The sequence below is a fragment of the Girardinichthys multiradiatus genome, chromosome 24 (genome assembly GCF_021462225.1).
Source record: "Girardinichthys multiradiatus isolate DD_20200921_A chromosome 24, DD_fGirMul_XY1, whole genome shotgun sequence".
NCBI classification, from domain to species: domain Eukaryota; kingdom Metazoa; phylum Chordata; class Actinopteri; order Cyprinodontiformes; family Goodeidae; genus Girardinichthys; species Girardinichthys multiradiatus.
The window spans coordinates 5,159,646-5,179,374 of NC_061816.1; the positions used below are offsets into that span (position 1 = coordinate 5,159,646).

General features: G+C 38.9%; 2 protein-coding genes across 3 annotated transcripts in view; both read right to left on the reverse strand.

Annotated features, from left to right (window-relative positions):
- Positions 1-873, reverse strand: part of LOC124861907 — a 41,493-nt gene extending 40,620 nt beyond the window's left edge. For both annotated transcript variants that reach the window (XM_047355875.1, XM_047355874.1), the window contains exon 1: positions 442-873. In XM_047355875.1, the coding sequence (XP_047211831.1) occupies positions 442-782 (341 nt within the window). In that variant the 5' untranslated portion in view covers positions 783-873. The remainder of the gene's footprint in view (positions 1-441) is intronic.
- LOC124861166 lies at positions 833-19,458 on the reverse strand. Its single transcript, XM_047354688.1, has 8 exons — positions 19,391-19,458; positions 15,525-15,957; positions 13,777-15,358; positions 11,796-12,059; positions 6,485-6,922; positions 6,107-6,394; positions 2,816-3,039; positions 833-879 (listed from the first exon to the last, which is right to left on the reverse strand). The coding sequence occupies exons 2-8, from the start codon at positions 15,913-15,915 to the stop codon at positions 833-835; spliced, it is 3,234 nt and encodes a 1,077-aa protein (XP_047210644.1). The 5' UTR covers positions 15,916-15,957; positions 19,391-19,458.
- Positions 19,459-19,729: the final 271 nt, after the last annotated feature.

The window sequence follows — 19,729 nt, forward strand, 5'->3', positions numbered from 1 at the left end:
TGACAAGATGGACCGAAGGAAGAAGCTGTAAAAACTGAACCTTCCTACTAACTGAACACATCATTGATTTCAACAATAATTAGATCAACATTTTAAGCTAATTAATAACTTTTATGTTTTTCTACATAACAGGACCTCAGTTTAACAAAGTGATCATAGATCTATAATAATCTCAGGCTGATAATAAAGAAACTGAAGTGAATCAGAACCATAATGAGCTGCAATGAGAACAATGTTTTCTTCTGAAATGGGATCAATTTATAAAGTAACTGAAAAATGACTCCATGTGAATAAAGTCTCAATGTGTGAATAAAACACTGAAGAAATATCACAGTATGATATAAATGTTGCCATGGTGATGCTGTTTATAAATGTTAAAGACTTGTAGACAGAACTAACAAGTTCTTGAATAGTTAAAACAGTGAAGTAGAAGGACTGTACCTGAGCTGTGAGATATAAGGTAGACACTGTAGGAAACTCCTCACTTCACTCTCTTCATGTGACCAGTCCATCAGCTTCACTGGTTTCTTCTCTGATTGGAGTTTCAACACTTCCAGGAGGATGGAGGTCTTTCTCTCTGAGAACTTTATGGTCCAGACTGGAGAAGCTGACTGGAAAACTGACTGTAATGATGGAAGGAGACTCAGACCTGTTTTAGTCTCACAGTCCTTCATCTGGGAGAACAGATCCAGCAGGAAGTCTCTCTGATATTTATCATTCATGTCTCGTTCCTTTAAAGGGAATGTTTTATATCTACAGACTGATGCTAACATCTCCAGCATCTTCTCTCCTGTCTGCTGGTCTCTTTCTGCTGCTGCACAGAACAGATTCACTAAGAACCTGGTTTGTTCATGAAGATCTGAGATCCAACGATAAAACCTGGAACAACAAGAAGGAAACATTTAGTGATGATTTGATCTGAGCTGCATAAATACAACCACACACTACTGATGGACTCCATCTTGTTCATGTCTGTCCTGCATGTGATGAAATTACATGTTAAACATGTTTGATTCTAATCATCTCTGGGATTTTATTTACCGTCTGATCTTTCAGGCTGAACTTTCTAAACTAAAAGCTGAAGCTAGTCATGTGACACAATCATCTTTTACAATGAGACCAACAATCAGATGCAGCGTCTAAAACCAGATGTTCCAACAGAAACTCAGAGTTAGAAAAATATCATCCAGGAAGCAGCAAGACAGATTAAAATGTCCAGAGTTTGTTTCATGAACAGATTTGCAAACTGCTTCCAGAGAAATGAAACGTCCAGTTTTCCAGACGTCTACAGAAAGGTCACTGATCAAAGGAATCATGACCTTTGAACTTTAACATTTCATCATAGAGGACATTCAAAACCTCAGCTGAGATGAAATTAACTGTGTTCAAGCTGATTCAGAGAGAGAGAAAAATCTCCAGTAGGATGATGATAATCTGACCAAACAGAGTTTTAAAGTTATTCTCCATGAATTTAGCTCCTCATCACCATAAAACCAGCCTGTAGCTTTTTATTTCAGCTTCTTTTTGATGGAGAGAAAATGATCTAGTTTACATCAGAGCTCCTAACAAAGAAATGATCAATCAGCCGTTTCATTATTGAACATTCATACATTGGTCCATATGAATGAAGGATCAAGCCAGCGAGCTGAAGAGGGCGCTGTTCTTCATTTTCTATTGTCACACTGGGAGAAATGATTGCTTTCTGCATTTCTTTTTATTTAGCATGAGTTTGAGTCCAAATCAATGAAAACAAACACTGCTTGTTAGTTTTCTATGTTGTTTTATCATCATATCAAGAGAGAAACCTTTCAGTTTTAAACGTTGGTTTCTTGGTTTGACAGATGAGCTGTTAGGAACTGGTTAGTTCAGACTGGGTTAATATTGTTGAAATGTTTTCATGTTAAAGCTTCAAATCCTGTCTTGTTGGACATTTACTGCTACCTTAGAGCGTCCTCACTAACAACAGAGGTTTGGTTTTCTGTGTTTTTCTCACAATCATTTCCTGTTAAAGATAAAACAAACATAACATTTGGCATTTCTTTCTTCTTCCTGTTCTACAGAACCATGAAAACCCAGTTACATGTAGAACCGAGCCTCATGTGTCCTGTTAGACCCTGAAGGTTCAGTGGACTGAAGACATCAGGAGTGGTTTGACAAGATGGACCGAAGGAAGAAGCTGTAAAAACTGAACCTTCCTACTAACTGAACACATCATTGATTTCAACAATAATTAGATCAACATTTTAAGCTAATTAATAACTTTTATGTTTTTCTACATAACAGGACCTCAGTTTAACAAAGTGATCATAGATCTATAATAATCTCAGGCTGATAATAAAGAAACTGAAGTGAATCAGAACCATAATGAGCTGCAATGAGAACAATGTTTTCTTCTGAAATGGGATCAATTTATAAAGTAACTGAAAAATGACTCCATGTGAATAAAGTCTCAATGTGTGAATAAAACACTGAAGAAATATCACAGTATGATATAAATGTTGCCATGGTGATGCTGTTTATAAATGTTAAAGACTTGTAGACAGAACTAACAAGTTCTTGAATAGTTAAAACAGTGAAGTAGAAGGACTGTACCTGAGCTGTGAGATATAAGGTAGAAACTGTAGGAAACTCCTCACTTCACTCTCTTCATGTGACCAGTCCATCAGCTTCACTGGTTTCTTCTCTGATTGGAGTTTCAACACTTCCAGGAGGATGGAGGTCTTTCTCTCTGAGAGCTTTATGGTCCAGACTGCAGGAGCTGACTGGAAAACTGACTGTAATGATGGAAGGAGACTCAGACCTGTTTTAGTCTCACAGTCCTTCATCTGGGAGTACAGAACCAGCAGGAAGTCACTCTGATATTTAAAATAATCATCATTCATGTCTCGTTCCTCTAAAGGGAATGTTTCATATCTACAGACTGATGCTAACATCTCCAGCATCTTCTCTCCTGTCTGCTGGTCTCTTTCTGCTGCTGCACAGAACAGATTCACTAAGAACCTGGTTTGTTCATGAAGATCTGACCTCCAACGATCAAACCTGGAACAACAAGAAGGAAACATTTAGTGATGATTTGATCTGAGCTGCATAAATACAACCACACACTACTGATGGACTCCATCTTGTTCATGTCTGTCCTGCATGTGATGAAATTACATGTTAAACATGTTTGATCAGAGCAGCTGTTACTGACTCACAACACAAACATTGATCCTGAGCATCAGATTTTTTAGTTAATATTATCTTTGGGATTTTATGATTTGATATTTAAGACTAAAACATCCAAACTAGAAACAAACATGAGTGAAACAACCAAACCTTCAGTCCATCTCATGAACAACTTGAGCTAAATCTTCACCTTCATCCTCATTTAACACATAAATCTCAGTTCTGCTTCACAACATCTGCAGGTGGAGACACAAAGTGATGATGTCTCATTGGTGTCTGTCATCCTAATGTGTTGTTCTCTATAGAGCTGCTAGGATCTTCATCATGCTCAGTAAAGTTCACTGCAGTCAGAAGTTCAAATGCAGCTAAATGTAACATTGTCTGTCTTCCTCAGTTTGTGTTAAAAGCTGTTAAATGAAACTGAAAGAGATTCTACTTTGAGTTTTTAGCTGCAGAGAAATTCAAGCAACCAACATCAGCTTTAACTGCATGTTTTTATCTGTGTGTGAGGAGCTGTTAACATGGCTGTGTTGTTGTCACTGAGCTACAGAGCTCTTATTATTCACATCATTTCATTATTCTCTCACACAGAAGACTGTCACATGGTTCCAACCTGCTGCAGCTCAATAGTTCTCATTAAAACATGGATGTTCTCCCTCATTGTTCTTTGGGAACCATTTGTTCACATTGATTCAAAACAGTTGCATATTTTTTATTAATTTAATGATAGCAGAAGAGATCAGACTCTCCACAACAGATTTATAGAAGATATGCAGCACCTGGTTGTAAACAATGTAGGTCCTAAATGTTCTCAAGAAGTACAGTCTGCTCTGTCCCTTCTTGTAGATGGTTTCTCTGTTGGATCTCCACTCCAGTCTGTTGTCCAGGTGAATATGGAGGTATTTATACTCCTCCACCACCTCCACTTCTTCTCCCATGATGGAAATAGTGTTTAACCTATTTCTGTTTCTCTTAAAATCTACAATCATCTCCTTTGTTTTATTCACGTCCAAGATTAGATAATTGTTTCCACACCATGCCACAAAGCGGTCCACCAGCTCCCAGTACTCAGCTTCTGATCCACCCGATGACTGCAGAACCATCCGAGTATTTCTGCAGATGACAGGAGTCTGTCTTGTACTGGAAGTCTGAGGTGTACAGAGTGAAAAGGAATGGTGAGAGTACAGTCCCCTGTGGTGCTCCTGTGTTGCTGACTACCTGGTTAGACACTCAACCCTTCAGTCTCACAAACTGTGGTCTGTTTGTCAGGTAGTCTTTAATCCAGGAGATTGTTGAGGCTCCACCTGACAGATCGAATCAGGTTCAGTTGTGTTAAATGCACTGGAGAAATTAAAGAACACGATCCTCACATCTGCTTTTTCCGGATGACAGTGGGTTTGTTGAAGCAACTGTATGATGGCGTCTTCATCTTCATTTCTATGGCGATAAGCAAACTACTAGGGGTCCTGATAGTTCATTACTCAGGTGGGCCAACAGGAGTCTCTCTAGGACCATCATGATGTGGGATATCAGGGCAACAGGTCTATAGTCACTGAGGACTGATGGGGGAGTTTTCTTTGGTACCAGAACAAGTGAGGAGGTCTTCCACAACACTGGAACCTTCCCCTGGGTCAAGCTAAGGTTGAAAAGGTGCTGCAGAATCTCACAGAGCTGCTCTGCACAGTCCTTCAGGACTCTAGGGCTGACACCATCTGGACCTGCAGTCTTGCTCCAGTTCAGTCTCTCCAGTGGCCTCTTCATCTGGCTTCTAGAGATTGACAGGAGGGAAGGGACAACATTGGGAGCACCAGAATCTGTTGATGTGGTTAAAGACAACAATGGAGCAGCAGCAGGATCCATGACCAAGGTGGAAGATGAAACATCTGAGGTGTTACAGGAAACCTGAGGGCCAAGGGGCAATGTGAGGTTTGTTTGGCTGGAGGCAGGGGAGAGAGATGCTGAACTTGATCTTCAACTAAATCTATTTTAGCAAGTGTTCACTTCATTTGCTTTTAGCCCATGAACCTCTTGATCCACAGTCTGTAGCACATAAATGGGTCTATGTCACATCTGGCCGTCATGTCTCTGCCCTAGTTCATATTTTCTAACCAATATGATCCCCGTCTCCACTTTACTGGTTCAGCTGGATTTAGATCATGTAAGCAGATCTTCTGCTCATCATTTCTTCCTCAACTTCAGCTCTTGGTAACTTCATGTAAATTACCAGTGCAGTCAGCCAGAGTCTAACCAACACATCCTAACTCTTTGAAAATGAACCCATCCTTTAAACTTGAATGTTTTGTCTCCTGTTTGAATTCACTACATTTCCCACATTAGATCATTGCTCTCTGCTCCAGTGGTCTGATTAGCTCACCATTAAAAAGCCAACTTACTCATTACTCATCACTGTCGCCTTAACTATGTACTTTAACTGGAGAACATTTCCTTAATCGGACTTGGATTCTTGCAGACAGGACACTAAATTATACAATCTGTCAAAAATCATGTTTAAGAACTGAGATTTCTGCTTTCAGTCAACAGAACGATATTTCTTAATCACAGTGACATAAAAATCCTTCAAGTATCACAATAACACTTGATTCTGAAATAAATGGTCATTCTTTAAATATATCATTGTAAAAATGTAAGTTGAGATCTTTTTCATTAAACTGCTTTTGACATTGAATGTGTCTTCACTCCTTTGATAAAACCATGAGGTTGAAAATTTTGGTTTACCTTTTTAGGTAAAATTTGTGATAAAATATTATACCTTGGAAAAATCACATTTTGTTGTATTTTAAACATACTTCTATCATTTTAATGTTTAGTACAGGTGACAGCCATATTATCTATCATGTTTGTCTCCTATATAATAAAATGAATAAGCTCTGCTTTCTGCGTTTGTGTGATAACAGCAAACATAAATCAGTGAATGTACCTGGTTCTTTGTTCTTGCTTTGAATGGAGATTCATCACTTCCAGGAGAATGAAAGACTTTCTCTGTGAAGACGGCAGGACACTAAAGCCAACTTTAGTCTCATACGAGTAAATGTCCAGCAGGAACTCACACCACTTCAGTTTAAGAGGAGATGCTTTAAAAATGTACACTGATGATAGCAGCTCCAGCATCTTCTCTCCTGTCTGCTGGTCTTTCTCTGCTGCTGCACAGAACAGATTCACTAAGAACCTGGTTTCCTTGAAATTGTCTGATGTCTCAAACACAGACCTGAAAATATAATAATGAAAAAACTGTGTTTTTCTGTTATTTTATGTTCATGAATGTGACAATAACAGTAGTTACAAAGATAAATCGTACCTGAGCTCTGAGATATAAGGTAGACACTGGAGGAAACTCCTCACTTCACTCTCTTCATGTGACCAGACCATCAGCTTCACTCGTTTCTTCTCTGATTGGAGTTTCATCACTTCCAGGAGGATGGAGGTCTTTCTCTCTGAGAGCTTTATGGTCCAGACTGCAGGAGCTGACTGGAAAACTGACTGTAATGATGGAAGGAGACTCAGACCAGTTTTAGTCTCACAGTTCTTCATCTGGGAGTACAGATCCAGCAGGAAGTCACTCTGATTTTTATCATTCATGTATCGTTCCTCTAAAGGGAATGTTTTATATCTACAGACTGATGCTAACATCTCCAGCATCTTCTCTCCTGTCTGCTGGTCTCTCTCTGCTGCTGCACAGAACAGATTCACTAAGAACCTGGTTAGTTCATGAAGATCTGAGCTCAGAGGATCAAACCTGGAACAACAAGAAGGAAACATGAATGCAGGACACCATACTGATAAACCTCATCAACCTACAGACGAGTCACATTAAAGGCAATTTGAATATTACTCATAAGTTCTGTGGAAATATAAAAGCCTTATCATTATCATTAATATAAATGACTTATCATTAGTAGCTAAAGCTAAGATATATTTGGGATTTGGTGCTTATAGATTGATTATTATTAGGAAGACGTGTGAGAAACTGTCCTTCAGCAAAGGAATGTGTGAGAAAACTGAGAAGGGCTGCATAAGCATTGTAAAATGTATACTTCAGCAACAGAATGTGTGAGAAACTGAGAAAAGGCTGCACAACAAATGTAAAATGTATATTTCTGTAGTATGTGTATGTTCAATAAAAGAACGGTGCAGGGGAGAGACAAACAGATGTGTTCCTGACTACGCAGACGCAGCATCTCTTCCACCGGCCGGGTGAATCAGCTTCAACCTCTTGTCCGTGTTTTCTTTTCTTAGACATTTAAGTTTAGTTTTTCTCGTACAGAATTAAGATGCTTTGACCAAATAAACGAACACGCAGGAGTTTAGAAGGACAACTCCAACAACTTGGTGACCCCGACGTGATTTGGGAAAAGCGAGGACTTTCGGCTAAATCAGAACTTCACCAAAAGACGTCTGACACCGGGGTACCCCCGCACTTCTTACAAGGTAAGCAGAAACCTGTTAAAACGAACTCTGCACTTTTGGCATTGTTGATAGGCCTAAATTCTTGGTGTCATTAATGGGGCAATAATACAAATATTTATAAATTCTAATGAAAACTTGGAGTTAATTTTATTCCTCAGGGATTGCACGTTTATAAGAATGACAGATGGAAGCGGTAGAAGACGTAGGCCAAGCTTGCGACGTACTCTTCCTCTCCAACCCCACTTCCTCTTTTGTCTCGGCGCCACTCTGCTACTACCAGGTCTGAGCCGAACCCCTTCACCACCTCCACTCCTCTGCATGCTATCCAGGCAGGTCAGACACTCTGCAGGGAAAATACTGACTGGTAGATCTCCAGCAGCAGAGTTCCTGCATTTAATAAGTAAATCATGGCTATACAGGAGTTGCTCAGGTTGGTTAAAATAAGAGTTCAAAAGAGCTCCTAGAAAAACGATATTCATTAAAGAAAAAGACACTATGAAACATTGCCAAATCCATGATGGATCAGTCGCCACAGCAAGCCAGCGCCATTGGTGTGGGGTCTGGGGGTCTGTTGTGAGTACAGTGCTTGGTGGTGTCTGCTCTGTTGGGATATATGTATATATATATATATATATCAATTCTGAGTGCTACTCTGCCAGACAGGACACGTTAAAAAAAGGTTCCTCCATCTTCTGAAAGTACGTGTTGATCACAGCATTTCCATCCTCTTAGACACATCCACAACCATCTGTCCTTTTGTAAAACAATCTTTTACACAATACCCACCCAGCACCTCCTGGTCACCATTTCCATCAACATGTCCATTGAAATCTGCTCCAATCACAACTTTCTCCACCTTCTACCACCTCATCAAGTTTACTCCAGCAATCCTCTTTCTCTTCCAAATGACATCCACCTTGTGGTGTAGAAACAATGACAACTTTCAACAACATACCCTCAACTTCTAGCTCCAAGATAATGATTCAGTTTGAAACTCTAGTCCCGTCTAAAACCCTCCTGACAAACCGTTCTTTCAAGATTATCCCTACTCCATTCTTGCTTCTATCTGTACCATCATAGAACAGTTTGAAACCAACCCTGAGGCTGCAGGTCTTCCTTCTCTTCCATCTTGTGTCCTGTACCCATAGAATATCTACCTTCCTTCTCTCCATCATCTCTGCCTCTATCTGTCATTAACCCTACATTCAAAGTCTCAACTCTACTCTTTTTACAGTGAGGAAAATAAATATTTGAACACCTTGCGACTTTGCAAGTTCTCCCACTTAGAAATCATGGATGGGTCTGAAATTTTCATCTTAGGTGCATGTTCACTGTAAGAGACATAATCTAAAACAAACCATCCGGAAATCACAATGTTTGATTTTTTAAATAATGTATCTGTGTGTTACTGCTGCAAATAAGTATTTGAACACCTGTGAAAATCAATGTTAATATTTGGTACAGTAGCCTTTGTTTGCAATTACAGAGGTCAAATGTTTCCTGTAGTTTTTCACCAGATTTGCACAAACTGCAGCAGGGATTTTGCCCCATTCCTCCACACGGATCTTCTCCAGATCAGCCAGGTTTCTGGACTGTCGCTGAGAAACATGAAGTTTGAGCTCCCTCCAAAGATCTTCTATAGGGTTTAGGTCTAGAGACTGGCTAGGTCACTCCAGAACCTTGATATACTTCTTACGTAGCCACTCCTTGGTTATCTTAGCTGTGTGCTTCGGGTCATTGTCATGTTGGAAGACCCAACCAAGACCCATCTTCAATGCTCTAACTGAGGGAAGGAGGTTGTTCCCCCATATCTCGCAACACATGGCCCCGGTCATCCTCTCCTTAATACAGTGCAGTCATCCTGTCCCATGTGCAGAAAAACACTCCCAAACCATGATGCTTCCACCTCCATGCTTCACAGTAAGGATGGTGTTTTTGGGATGGTCCTCATCATTCTTCGTCCTCCAAACACGGCGAGTGGAATTAAGATCAAAAAGTTCTATTTTGGTCTCATCTGACCACAGAACTTTTTCCCATGATTCTTCTGGATCATCCAAATGGTCAAGGGCAAACTTAAGACGGGCCTGGATGTGTGCTGATTTAAGCAGAAGAACCTTCTGTGCCATGCATGACTTTAAACTATGACTTCTTAGTGTATTACCCACAGTAACCATGGAAACAGTGGTGTCAGCTCTCTTCAGGTCATTGACCAGCTCCTCCTGTGTAGTTCTGGGCTGATTCCTCACCTTTCTTAGGATCGTTGATACGCCACGAGGTGAGATCTTGCATGGAGCCCCAGTCCGAGGGAGATTGACAGTCATGTTCAGCTTCTTCCATTTTCTAATAATTGCTCCAACAGTTGATCTTTTTTCACCAAGCTGCTTGGCAATAGCTCCGTAGCCTTTTCCAGCCTTGTGGAGGTCTACAATTTGGTGTCTTTGGACAGATCTTTGGTCTTTTCCATGTTAGTAGTTAGAGTCTTATTGGTTGTGTGGGGTGGACAGGTGTCTTTACGCAGCTAACGACCTCAAACAGGTGCTTCTAATCTAGAATAATAAATGGAGTGGAGGTGGACTTTTTAGAGGAGGAGTAACAGGTCTTTGAGGGCCAGACTTTTTGCTGACTGGCAGGTGTTCAAATATTTATTTGTAGCAGTAACACACAAATAAATTATTTTAAAAATCATACATTGTGAGTTCTGGATTTTTGTTTTTTTTTAGATTATGTCTCTTACAGTGAACATGCACCTAAGATGAAAATTTCAGACCCCTCCATGATTTCTAAGTGGGAGTACTTGCAAATTCGTAGGGTGTTCAAATACTTATTTTCCTCACTGTATGTCTTTAATGTTTGTACTTTACTTTTAAGCTTAAGCTTTTAAGATTTATTTTCTTTTCTCTCTTTTGTTTGATGTCCTTTAAAGCACCTTTGATTGCCTTCTGTGTAAATGCTGTTATAGAAATAAACTTCCCTTACTGTGATTTCTTATAAAATTATTATGAAGTGTGTTAAGGTGAAAACAATTTATGGACAGGCACACAAAAATACTTTTGAAAATTATTTCATTACCTTTTTTTATTGCATCTAGGCTAAAATGAGACACTTCCATGTTTTTCTTTAAATAGGTCCTTAATTTATCAATTTACAGTTTGTATTCCTCAGGATACACTGACATTTTAGGGTTTATTTAATATGTTTGTGAAAAGGCATGTAACACATTTTAGAACATTATAAACAATTGTGGAAATATAAATGCCTTATTATTAGTAGCTAAGACTAAGATATATTTGGGACTCTGCAGCTTATAGATTGATTTTTATTAGGAGTTTTAGTTATGCTTTTGATAGTTAGAAAAAACCTTAACAGTAGCCTCTAGTATTATAACACAATGAGTGTTTATTATTCAAGGTTAAAGCTTGCAGGTGTTTTCTGTCTGTATCGTGAGGAGCCGGCAGTGTATTGTGGAGGTGTGTTACTCCTCTCTGTGCTGGTTGTAACTTCTGATAACTATTCCACCCTGAAGCTTCCTGAAGACGTGTGGGAAACAATTCTTTATTAAATGATGAAATGTATCTCTGTTTCTGTGATACTGTTCCTGGGGAGACATCCACAGACAGAATGATTGTGTATGTAACTGAAAAAAGGTGCTGCACAACGTGGGGTATAAAACGGAATGGAACGCAGCCCTAGTGAGACAACACACAGAGGTTTCCAGGTAGCAGTGTGAGTGTGATGTCTCCCTCTCTGAATTCAGATTGGTTTTAATAAACTTGTGGAAACGTACAACTGATCTCTGACTGAGGATTGTCCTTTGGGTGCCAAATAAAAAGAGTCAATGAGAGGTGAGGAGTAATGTAGGAGTTAACGGACGGCCAGTGAAGTTTTCCTGCCTCGACACAATAAATTAGCTTTGTTAGTTTCTGTTTCAAATTTTACATTTTTAAATAGTGTCACAAGGTCAACAAATTTAATTGTGGAAACAAAAGAACAATTGATTTTGAACGGGGAACATGACAGAACCCTTTAAAGTTATATTAAAATGAATCATGCTTGACAAACACTTGACACTTGTTTATGTTTGCATGTTGAGGTCACTGTACGCAATTTCATTATCACAAAGAACTGCTTGGAATGAAATAAAAGATGTCAGGACATTATTTTGGGGTCATATAACCCAGTTCTACAGAAATTATTTTTCTTACCTGAGTTCACTGATGTCTGGCAGTGCCTGGAACAAGGATTCACTCAGACTCTGGCAGACAGTCCCTCCTCGGGTCCAGTGGAGACAGACATTGACCTTTGCAGCTGTCCTCTGCATGACCTTCACAGCTCCTTCAAACAGCTGTTTTTTACCTACAACTGGAAGATGCAGCTGGTTTTTACAGAGATGCAGTAATGTTTTATATTCTGTCTGCCCTTCAGTGAGAAGAACAACCGTCCACAGCTGCTGAGGCAGAGGGTCAGACCTGTAATGTAAAGAAAACTAAATAACTATACAAGAAGGTGATGTAATATTAGCATTGTATTACAAAACTGATCTACTATAAATTTCATTTTCAGTATACAGGTCCTTCTCAAAAAATTAGCATATTGTGATAAAGTTAATTATTTTCTATAATGTAATGATGAAAATTTAACATTCATATATTTTAGATTCATTGCACACTAACTGAAATATTTCAGGTCTTTTATTGTCTTAATACGGATGATTTTGGCATACAGCTCATGAAAACCCAAAATTCCTATCTCACAAAATTAGCATATTTCATCCGACCAATAAAAGAAAAGTGTTTTTAATACAAAAAACGTCAACCTTCAAATAATCATGTACAGTTATGCACTCAATACTTGGTCGGGAATCCTTTTGCAGAAATGACTGCTTCAATGCGGCGTGGCATGGAGGCAATCAGCCTGTGGCACTGCTGAGGTCTTATGGAGGCCCAGGATGCTTCGATAGCGGCCTTTAGCTCATCCAGAGTGTTGGGTCTTGAGTCTCTTAACGTTCTCTTCACAATATCCCACAGATTCTCTACGGGGTTCAGGTCAGGGGAGTTGGCAGGCCAATTGAGCACAGTGATACCATGGTCAGTAAACCATTTACCAGTGGTTTTGGCACTGTGAGCAAGTGCCAGGTCGTGCTGAAAAATGAAATCTTCATCTCCATAAAGCTTTTCAGCAGATGGAAGCATGAAGTGCTCCAAAATCTCCTGATAGCTAGCTGCATTGACCTTGCCCTTGATAAAACACAGTGGACCAACACCAGCAGCTGACACGGCACCCCAGACCATCACTGACTGTGGGTACTTGACACTGGACTTCTGGCATTTTGGCATTTCCTTCCCCCCAGTCTTCCTCCAGACTCTGGCACCTTGATTTCCGAATGACATGCAGAATTTGCTTTCATCCGAAAAAAGTACTTTGGAACACTGAGCAACAGTCCAGTGCTGCTTCTCTGTAGCCCAGTACTGGGGAATGCGGCACCTGTAGCCCATTTCCTGCACACGCCTGTGCACGGTGGCTCTGGATGTTTCTACTCCAGACTCAGTCCACTGCTTCTGCAGGTCCCCCAAGGTCTGGAATCGGCCCTTCTCCACAATCTTCCTCAGGGTCCGGTCACCTCTTCTCATTGTGCAGCGTTTTCTGCCACACTTTTTCCTTCCCACAGACTTCCCACTGAGGTGCCTTGATACAGCACTCTGGGAACAGCCTATTTGTTCAGAAATTTCTTTCTGTGTCTTACCCTCTTGCTTGAGGGTGTCAATAGTGGCCTTCTGGACAGCAGTCAGGTCGGCAGTCTTACCCATGATTGGGGTTTTGAGTGATGAACCAGGCTGGGAGTTTTAAAGGCCTCAGGAATCTTTTGCAGGTGTTTAGAGTTAACTTGTTGATTCAGATGATTAGGTTCATAGCTCGTTTAGAGACCCTTTTAATGATATGCTAATTTTGTGAGATAGGAATTTTGGGTTTTCATGAGCTGTATGCCAAAATCATCCGTATTAAGACCATAAAATACCTGAAATATTTCAGTTAGTGTGCAATGAATCTAAAATATATGAATGTTAAATTTTCATCATGACATTATGAAAAATAATGAACTTTATCACAATATGCTAATTTTTTGAGAAGGACCTGTATGTCTTAATTATGGGCAGTGAACATAAAACAAAACATGTGAGGTCATACCATTGAACATTTTGAAGGCATCTAAAGAACTGTCTCATTCCTTGTTCAGATACCGTCACATCCTGAAGGTTCAGACGTATCTTCTTTTCCTTTGACTGAGTGACCACATAGGCCACAGCACAGCAAGAATAAGGGTCCAGATTCTCTCCACTGAGGTCAAGATAGAAGTCCAGTTTGTCCAGAAAGTAAATACAGGCTTCAGAGCTCTGGGACTCATACAAGCACTGGCATAAGAACAGTGTGTGAAAACATGCTTTGATCATCTCCTTGAAGAACCATTTAGATGTCTCCTTGAGCTCCTCAGTTGGAATCAGACAGCTCATCAAACTGGGGTTCTCCTCGTTCAACAACTGACACATGAAAGGGATCAGATGTTTCATGTGTTTCATCTCCTCAGTGAAGCACTGCTGAAAAACCTCCCTGATCTTATCAGGACTCTTTAAAAGCCACAGAGCTGCAAAGAACTCCTGCATCGTGTAATGGAGAAAAGAATATTTAACAGGTCTTTTGGTACAGGTGACTTTGACAACAAGTGGTTTCAGGAAGGAAAGGATGCAGCTGTCTTCACAGGAAAGTTCTTCCAGGTTCACAGTTTTTCTCTGAGTTGCATTAAAAGCAGCTTCAGCCAGAGACAGGATTTCATTTCTCTTGGTTCTGATGAACTGATTGGGATCCTTGATGCTGGTTTTGTTGCTGTTCTGGAGACAGAACCGAACAATATTGATGTATATTTCAGTCACAGTTCTGGGCTGCAGAGAGTCTTCTGATGAACAGCTGGCAGCCACCATCAGAGCATACATTGGAACATGAGAAAGAGTCAACAGCTCCACGTTGCTCAGAACCTCCCTGTGATCTTCACCCAGGGTTGTAGACAAATATGTTCTTATTGTCTCCTCACTGAAGCCTTTCACCTCCACTCTGAGCCAGTCTTCAAGACAGAGGTCTTCTTCATCAGCTGGTCTGCAGGTAATGATGATTTTTGCATCAGGTAGCAGATCTTTATCTACAAGTTTCTGCACCACGAATGCAGACAGATCTGTGACTCCATCTAAAATGAGTGTAACATTATCAGAGTTGGTCTTCATATCCTGGAAGATCTCATCTTTTCCCTTATCTGGTTCAATGTATGCAGTGAAAAGAAGATCCTCCAAACTCATGGTTGGAAGGATGTTGATCATTTCCCTCATGTCAAAGTAAAACATGTAATCCAGCTCCTTGTCGTCTCTTTCTGTCCACAGTCTCAACATTTCATGGCTCAGTGCTGTCTTTCCAATTCCAGGTTTCCCAACCAGTAGGATGTTTTTATCAGTTTTCAGCAGGTCACTGGGAGAGATTTCTGGTTTGTTCTCTGGAACGTAAGTCCTTAACTTTTTAGGACGACTCAGTTTGCTTATCTTGGTTTTAAATTTCTTTATTTTGGATGGAGAGATTTTCTCTTTTGTGTCTAATACAAGTTTAGTGTACGACAGATCAGGGTTCTTGTTCTCCTCAAAAAGATTCTTACTGGTCCTCCAGAACTTCTCTGATAAACGTTTTCCTTTTGATTTCAACTGTGATTGATATCTGTGGCACGGCCTTGGCCCTGAGATAAAAGTAACAATAGGTGAATATATTGAAATAACATTTGTCTGGTTGCTCTAATAAGAAATATTTTTGACATAAACACACTAACATTGTAAAGGAATGACCACAACAAAACTATACCTGATAAAACGGACACATTTTAAACTAAATGTAGTTTTAAATACCTTGAATGTAGTTTACATTCATTTCTTCATCTTCCTTGAAAGGAAAGCAGCTGATCCAGTGATGAAGGTCAAACGTTTTAACCTCAGTTGAAGCTTCATGTCTGATCCTGGAGAGAGGAGCTGGTCTCTCTAAGGTCCTCCTCCTCGTCAAATCAATAATCCTCAGTAACTTGTAGCAGGCTGCTTCACCTTTTCTAGTGACTGAGTTCAATATTGCTCTGGTTCTGTCATAGTCATCTTTCTCTGCCTTTATTTTGCTGACCTCTTCATCCATGAGAACTCTTTGCTGAAACAAGTTCTCAAGAATTACTGAGAGACTCCTTAATTCTCCAACAAGGTGAACTCTGGCATTGGTGATATAATCTTTGGCAGACTGTGATGAACAAGCCATGACTCCAGATTTCTGTTTTCAGACAAACCCAACTTCACTCATCTGAAAGAGAAAACAACAGTTTAAATGAGTCATTTTAGTGAAGACAGCATGTATGAACTCAGGACAACATATTCATTATGTTTCAGGTCTTCATAAACTTCTGCACCTTTGAACGCTACAGAAACAACTAAGTTAAAACTTCTTATACATCCCACCAGTAAACAGCAGTATTACTTATTTTCTGTGATCCTGGATAATTTGAGCCACAAAACATCTTGAAAATGAGGAGCCCTACAGAATTGCAGCGTCATAAAATATGTGAAGACATTATTGAAACAAACGGCCTGTGATGGACTGGCGACCTGTCCAGGGTGGGCCCTGCCTCTCGCCCAATGACTGCTGGAGACAAGCTCCAGCCCCCCGCAACTATACAAGGTAAAGATGATGGATGGATGTTAATTGTATGAATTATTTATGAGTTCATCTAGTTTATATATTTAGTTATTTATTTATTGAATTCAGCTTTATTTATATAGCTCCAATTCACAACACATGTCATCTCAAGGCACTTTACAAAGTAAATTCAATCGAATCCCACAGATTTCAAGTCAGGTAGATACGTTCCAATTAATCCTAACTATCAAACAGTGCAGTCAGATTCAATTTATTATTCAAATTGGTTAAAAGTTTTTCTCTCTAAGGAAACCCAGCAGATTGCATTTAGTGAGTGACTTGCAGCATTAACTTCTCTAGGATGAGCATGTAGAGACAGTGGACAGTCGCTTGCATTGACTTTGCAGCAATCCCTCATTCTGTCATTTGGACCAGCTCTATGAAGTATTTGTGTTTGGATCACAACAAAGTTGGAACTGAAAAAGAGATATGCACTTTTCTTTTATCTGTGATTATTTGATTTGTTAGTGTTTTCAACATTTTAAAAGGGAAATGTGAAATTTGCAAACATAGCTGGTAAAGTTGACTTACATAAGGTTCTTTGATTATAAAATGTGGGGTTTGATGTTAAACGTTTGGACTTTAGGGTGGGAGGTTGCTGCCTTTGATTAACATTTTTATCAATAGATAGATGTAAATATTAGAATTGATATTTGTTCTAATAAATGATCTCAGACTGCACACCGTAAATGAATACAATTATATATACGCTCAAATGTATTTATTAACATTGGAAAAACGTTAGCATTGCCCTTATGTGTTCCTATTATCAATAATAGGGTGTGTGTTTTGCCATATTAAGGTATAATTTGGTCAGACACACACCGTAAACTAACTAAATAAATGAAATTGAATCATCTTCAAATTCAAAAGGCCTTAATATGATGTAAAGAGGTTTAGGTTGCCAAAGGAAATGTGAAATGAAAGCAAAAATATGTAATGATAGAGACCCTGAGCAGATTTGATTCTTATGAATGGGCACATGTAGCTTGTCCTTATGAAACGGGGCGCAATGTAGTTTGTCTGAACGGAGTTGCCGTATTGTGACGTCATTGGCAGAGGCAAGGCCCCAATCTGTAAAAAAATTAGTCATTTTTCTGTTCTCCAATACAGAGATTTTTATTTTATTTTTTAATATATATTAAAAAACTGACAAATGTAAAAATGTAATTTTCTGTTTTTGAAACGGATTATAGTTTATAACAAAAGGTAAACTAGTAGCGTTTTTCTATTTATAGTTTGTGATGAGAAAACATTCATCAACAATGATTCATTTTAACCACAAGTCTGGTTTATTTCCCCTGAACAACTGAAAATAAAATGAACAACGTGAACATCGACATCTTCTCACAGGCTTCCAGCCTTTAATAACAGCAGCAGAACAGCTTCTGTCACAGATTCGGCTTTTCTGGATCAATAACTCATCAGCGGAACATTGCCTCTAGAAAACCAACACCTCTCTGCAACCACAGCAAGACAGACAGTGAACTACAATCATATTTTCCTCAAAACGAGCCCAACACCGCGCTGGTAGAGTCGCATTGGCCTCAATGCAGATATCGCTGCTCCTCAAATGCGCAGGCGCAAGGTAAACAAGGTGCATATCACTGAACAACAATCATATTCAAACAGTAACAAAAAAAGGCTCAACTTTGAAATATTTCTAAGAAACAGTGTTTTACAGTGATAGTAAAATTATGGTTACAAGTCATGAAGAAAATGTATAAAACATTGTACTTAATTTTGAGGAATTGGAAAGCTCTCCATATATTCTAATACAATAAATATTAAACTATTAAAAAATGTTCACTTAAAATCAAAATGAAGACCACAGGGACATTTAAAATGTAAAATAATGTCTAAAATAAACCCAAAGTATTATTTGGTCATTTAAAACTGGACTGTAATGGGACTTCTCATATCTGTTACTGCTTGTTTGCTCCTCAAAATATTACAAATAACACATTGTTAATTTATTTATTAATGTATTATGAATCTACTATACATAAAATCATAGTTTAATTGAAAATACTAGAACTAAAATATGTCATTCCAGTTAAATTCTTGTTTTGTTAGTGAGCAAGTTGGAGTGATGTGGAGCCTGCAGGCAATTCCCACTGCAGTCTTCCTCATAATGCAAGAAACAAGACAGAAAATGGTATTAACAGGATTTTGTGTGCAGCTGTAAGAGCTTCTTTAATATTGGGATGTTTATTATTCATTGTGATTTGATTTTATGTCATATTGCATGAACAAGCTGTAAGACTTTTTTGTGCTTGTGTAATGGTCTCTCAGGTTGTGACAGACTGCAAACAGTAAAGGAAAAGTTTAATATTATTTGGTTGTAATACAGAGTTATTATCAGTATAAGCAATAAAGGCAATGTTATGTTTATTCAAAAGATTCAAGATGAGGTGATCTATGTGTGCTATGAGTTTGATGGTACTACAACATGCTATAGTGAAGTTATTGACCATTTTATGCATATTTTACTGAATATTTGGCTATTTAGGCTATAGTCTGGGAAATTCCTAGTTTTTTTGTATTAATTTCCAATCTAAGAAATGTAGTATAAAAAACGTGAGATTACATACTCATAAAATGATTTTGATGACAATACACCTCTCCTTCGCGACTTTATTGAATATTTCTCCTTCATATTTTCCTGGTGTTGCAACTTGCAGACGGTCGCGGTGTTGGGCTCGTTTTGAGGAAAATATGATTGTAGTTCACTGTCTGTCTTGCTGTGGTTGCAGAGAAGTGTTGGTTTTCTAGAGGCAATGTTCCGCTGATGAGTTATTGATCTGGAAAAGCCGAATCTGTGAATATATTTCTAACTTTACCGAAGTCTGTTATTAAAGATAGTTCCTGAAAACAAACTTTACTCATTGTGGGTCCTACATCAAACCTCGCCTCCCTCCGTCTGACATGAAGAAGGAAAAGAACAAGTCCAAGTAGTTTCTTCTTCAGAGGGAATTTAAACGTCTTCTCTGAACACATAAACAAAACTGAAACTCATTAAAATATGTTTGAATCTTACCTTTTCGACATTGTGTTACACAGCAACCGGCTTTCTTGACCGTCATTTCCGCGTTGATATCAGGAAATTGTGCCTCAACTCTTTCGGTTTCACTACGACTGTACATTCAGTGAATCACCACTAGATGGCGGCATTGTACCAGAACAGACTGACACCAGCGAAGAAAGCAGCAGATTATTTGCTGAATAACTGCAGTTAAATTATATGAACTCTATCAGGTTTAATTCTACTGATTTATAAACAGGCCACAATAAAACAGTCCCTATAAATCCTGCAGCTGTGTTGTTTTAGTTTTTTATTTAGATTTTTCACCTTAAAACATTCCAGTGGATTTTCAAT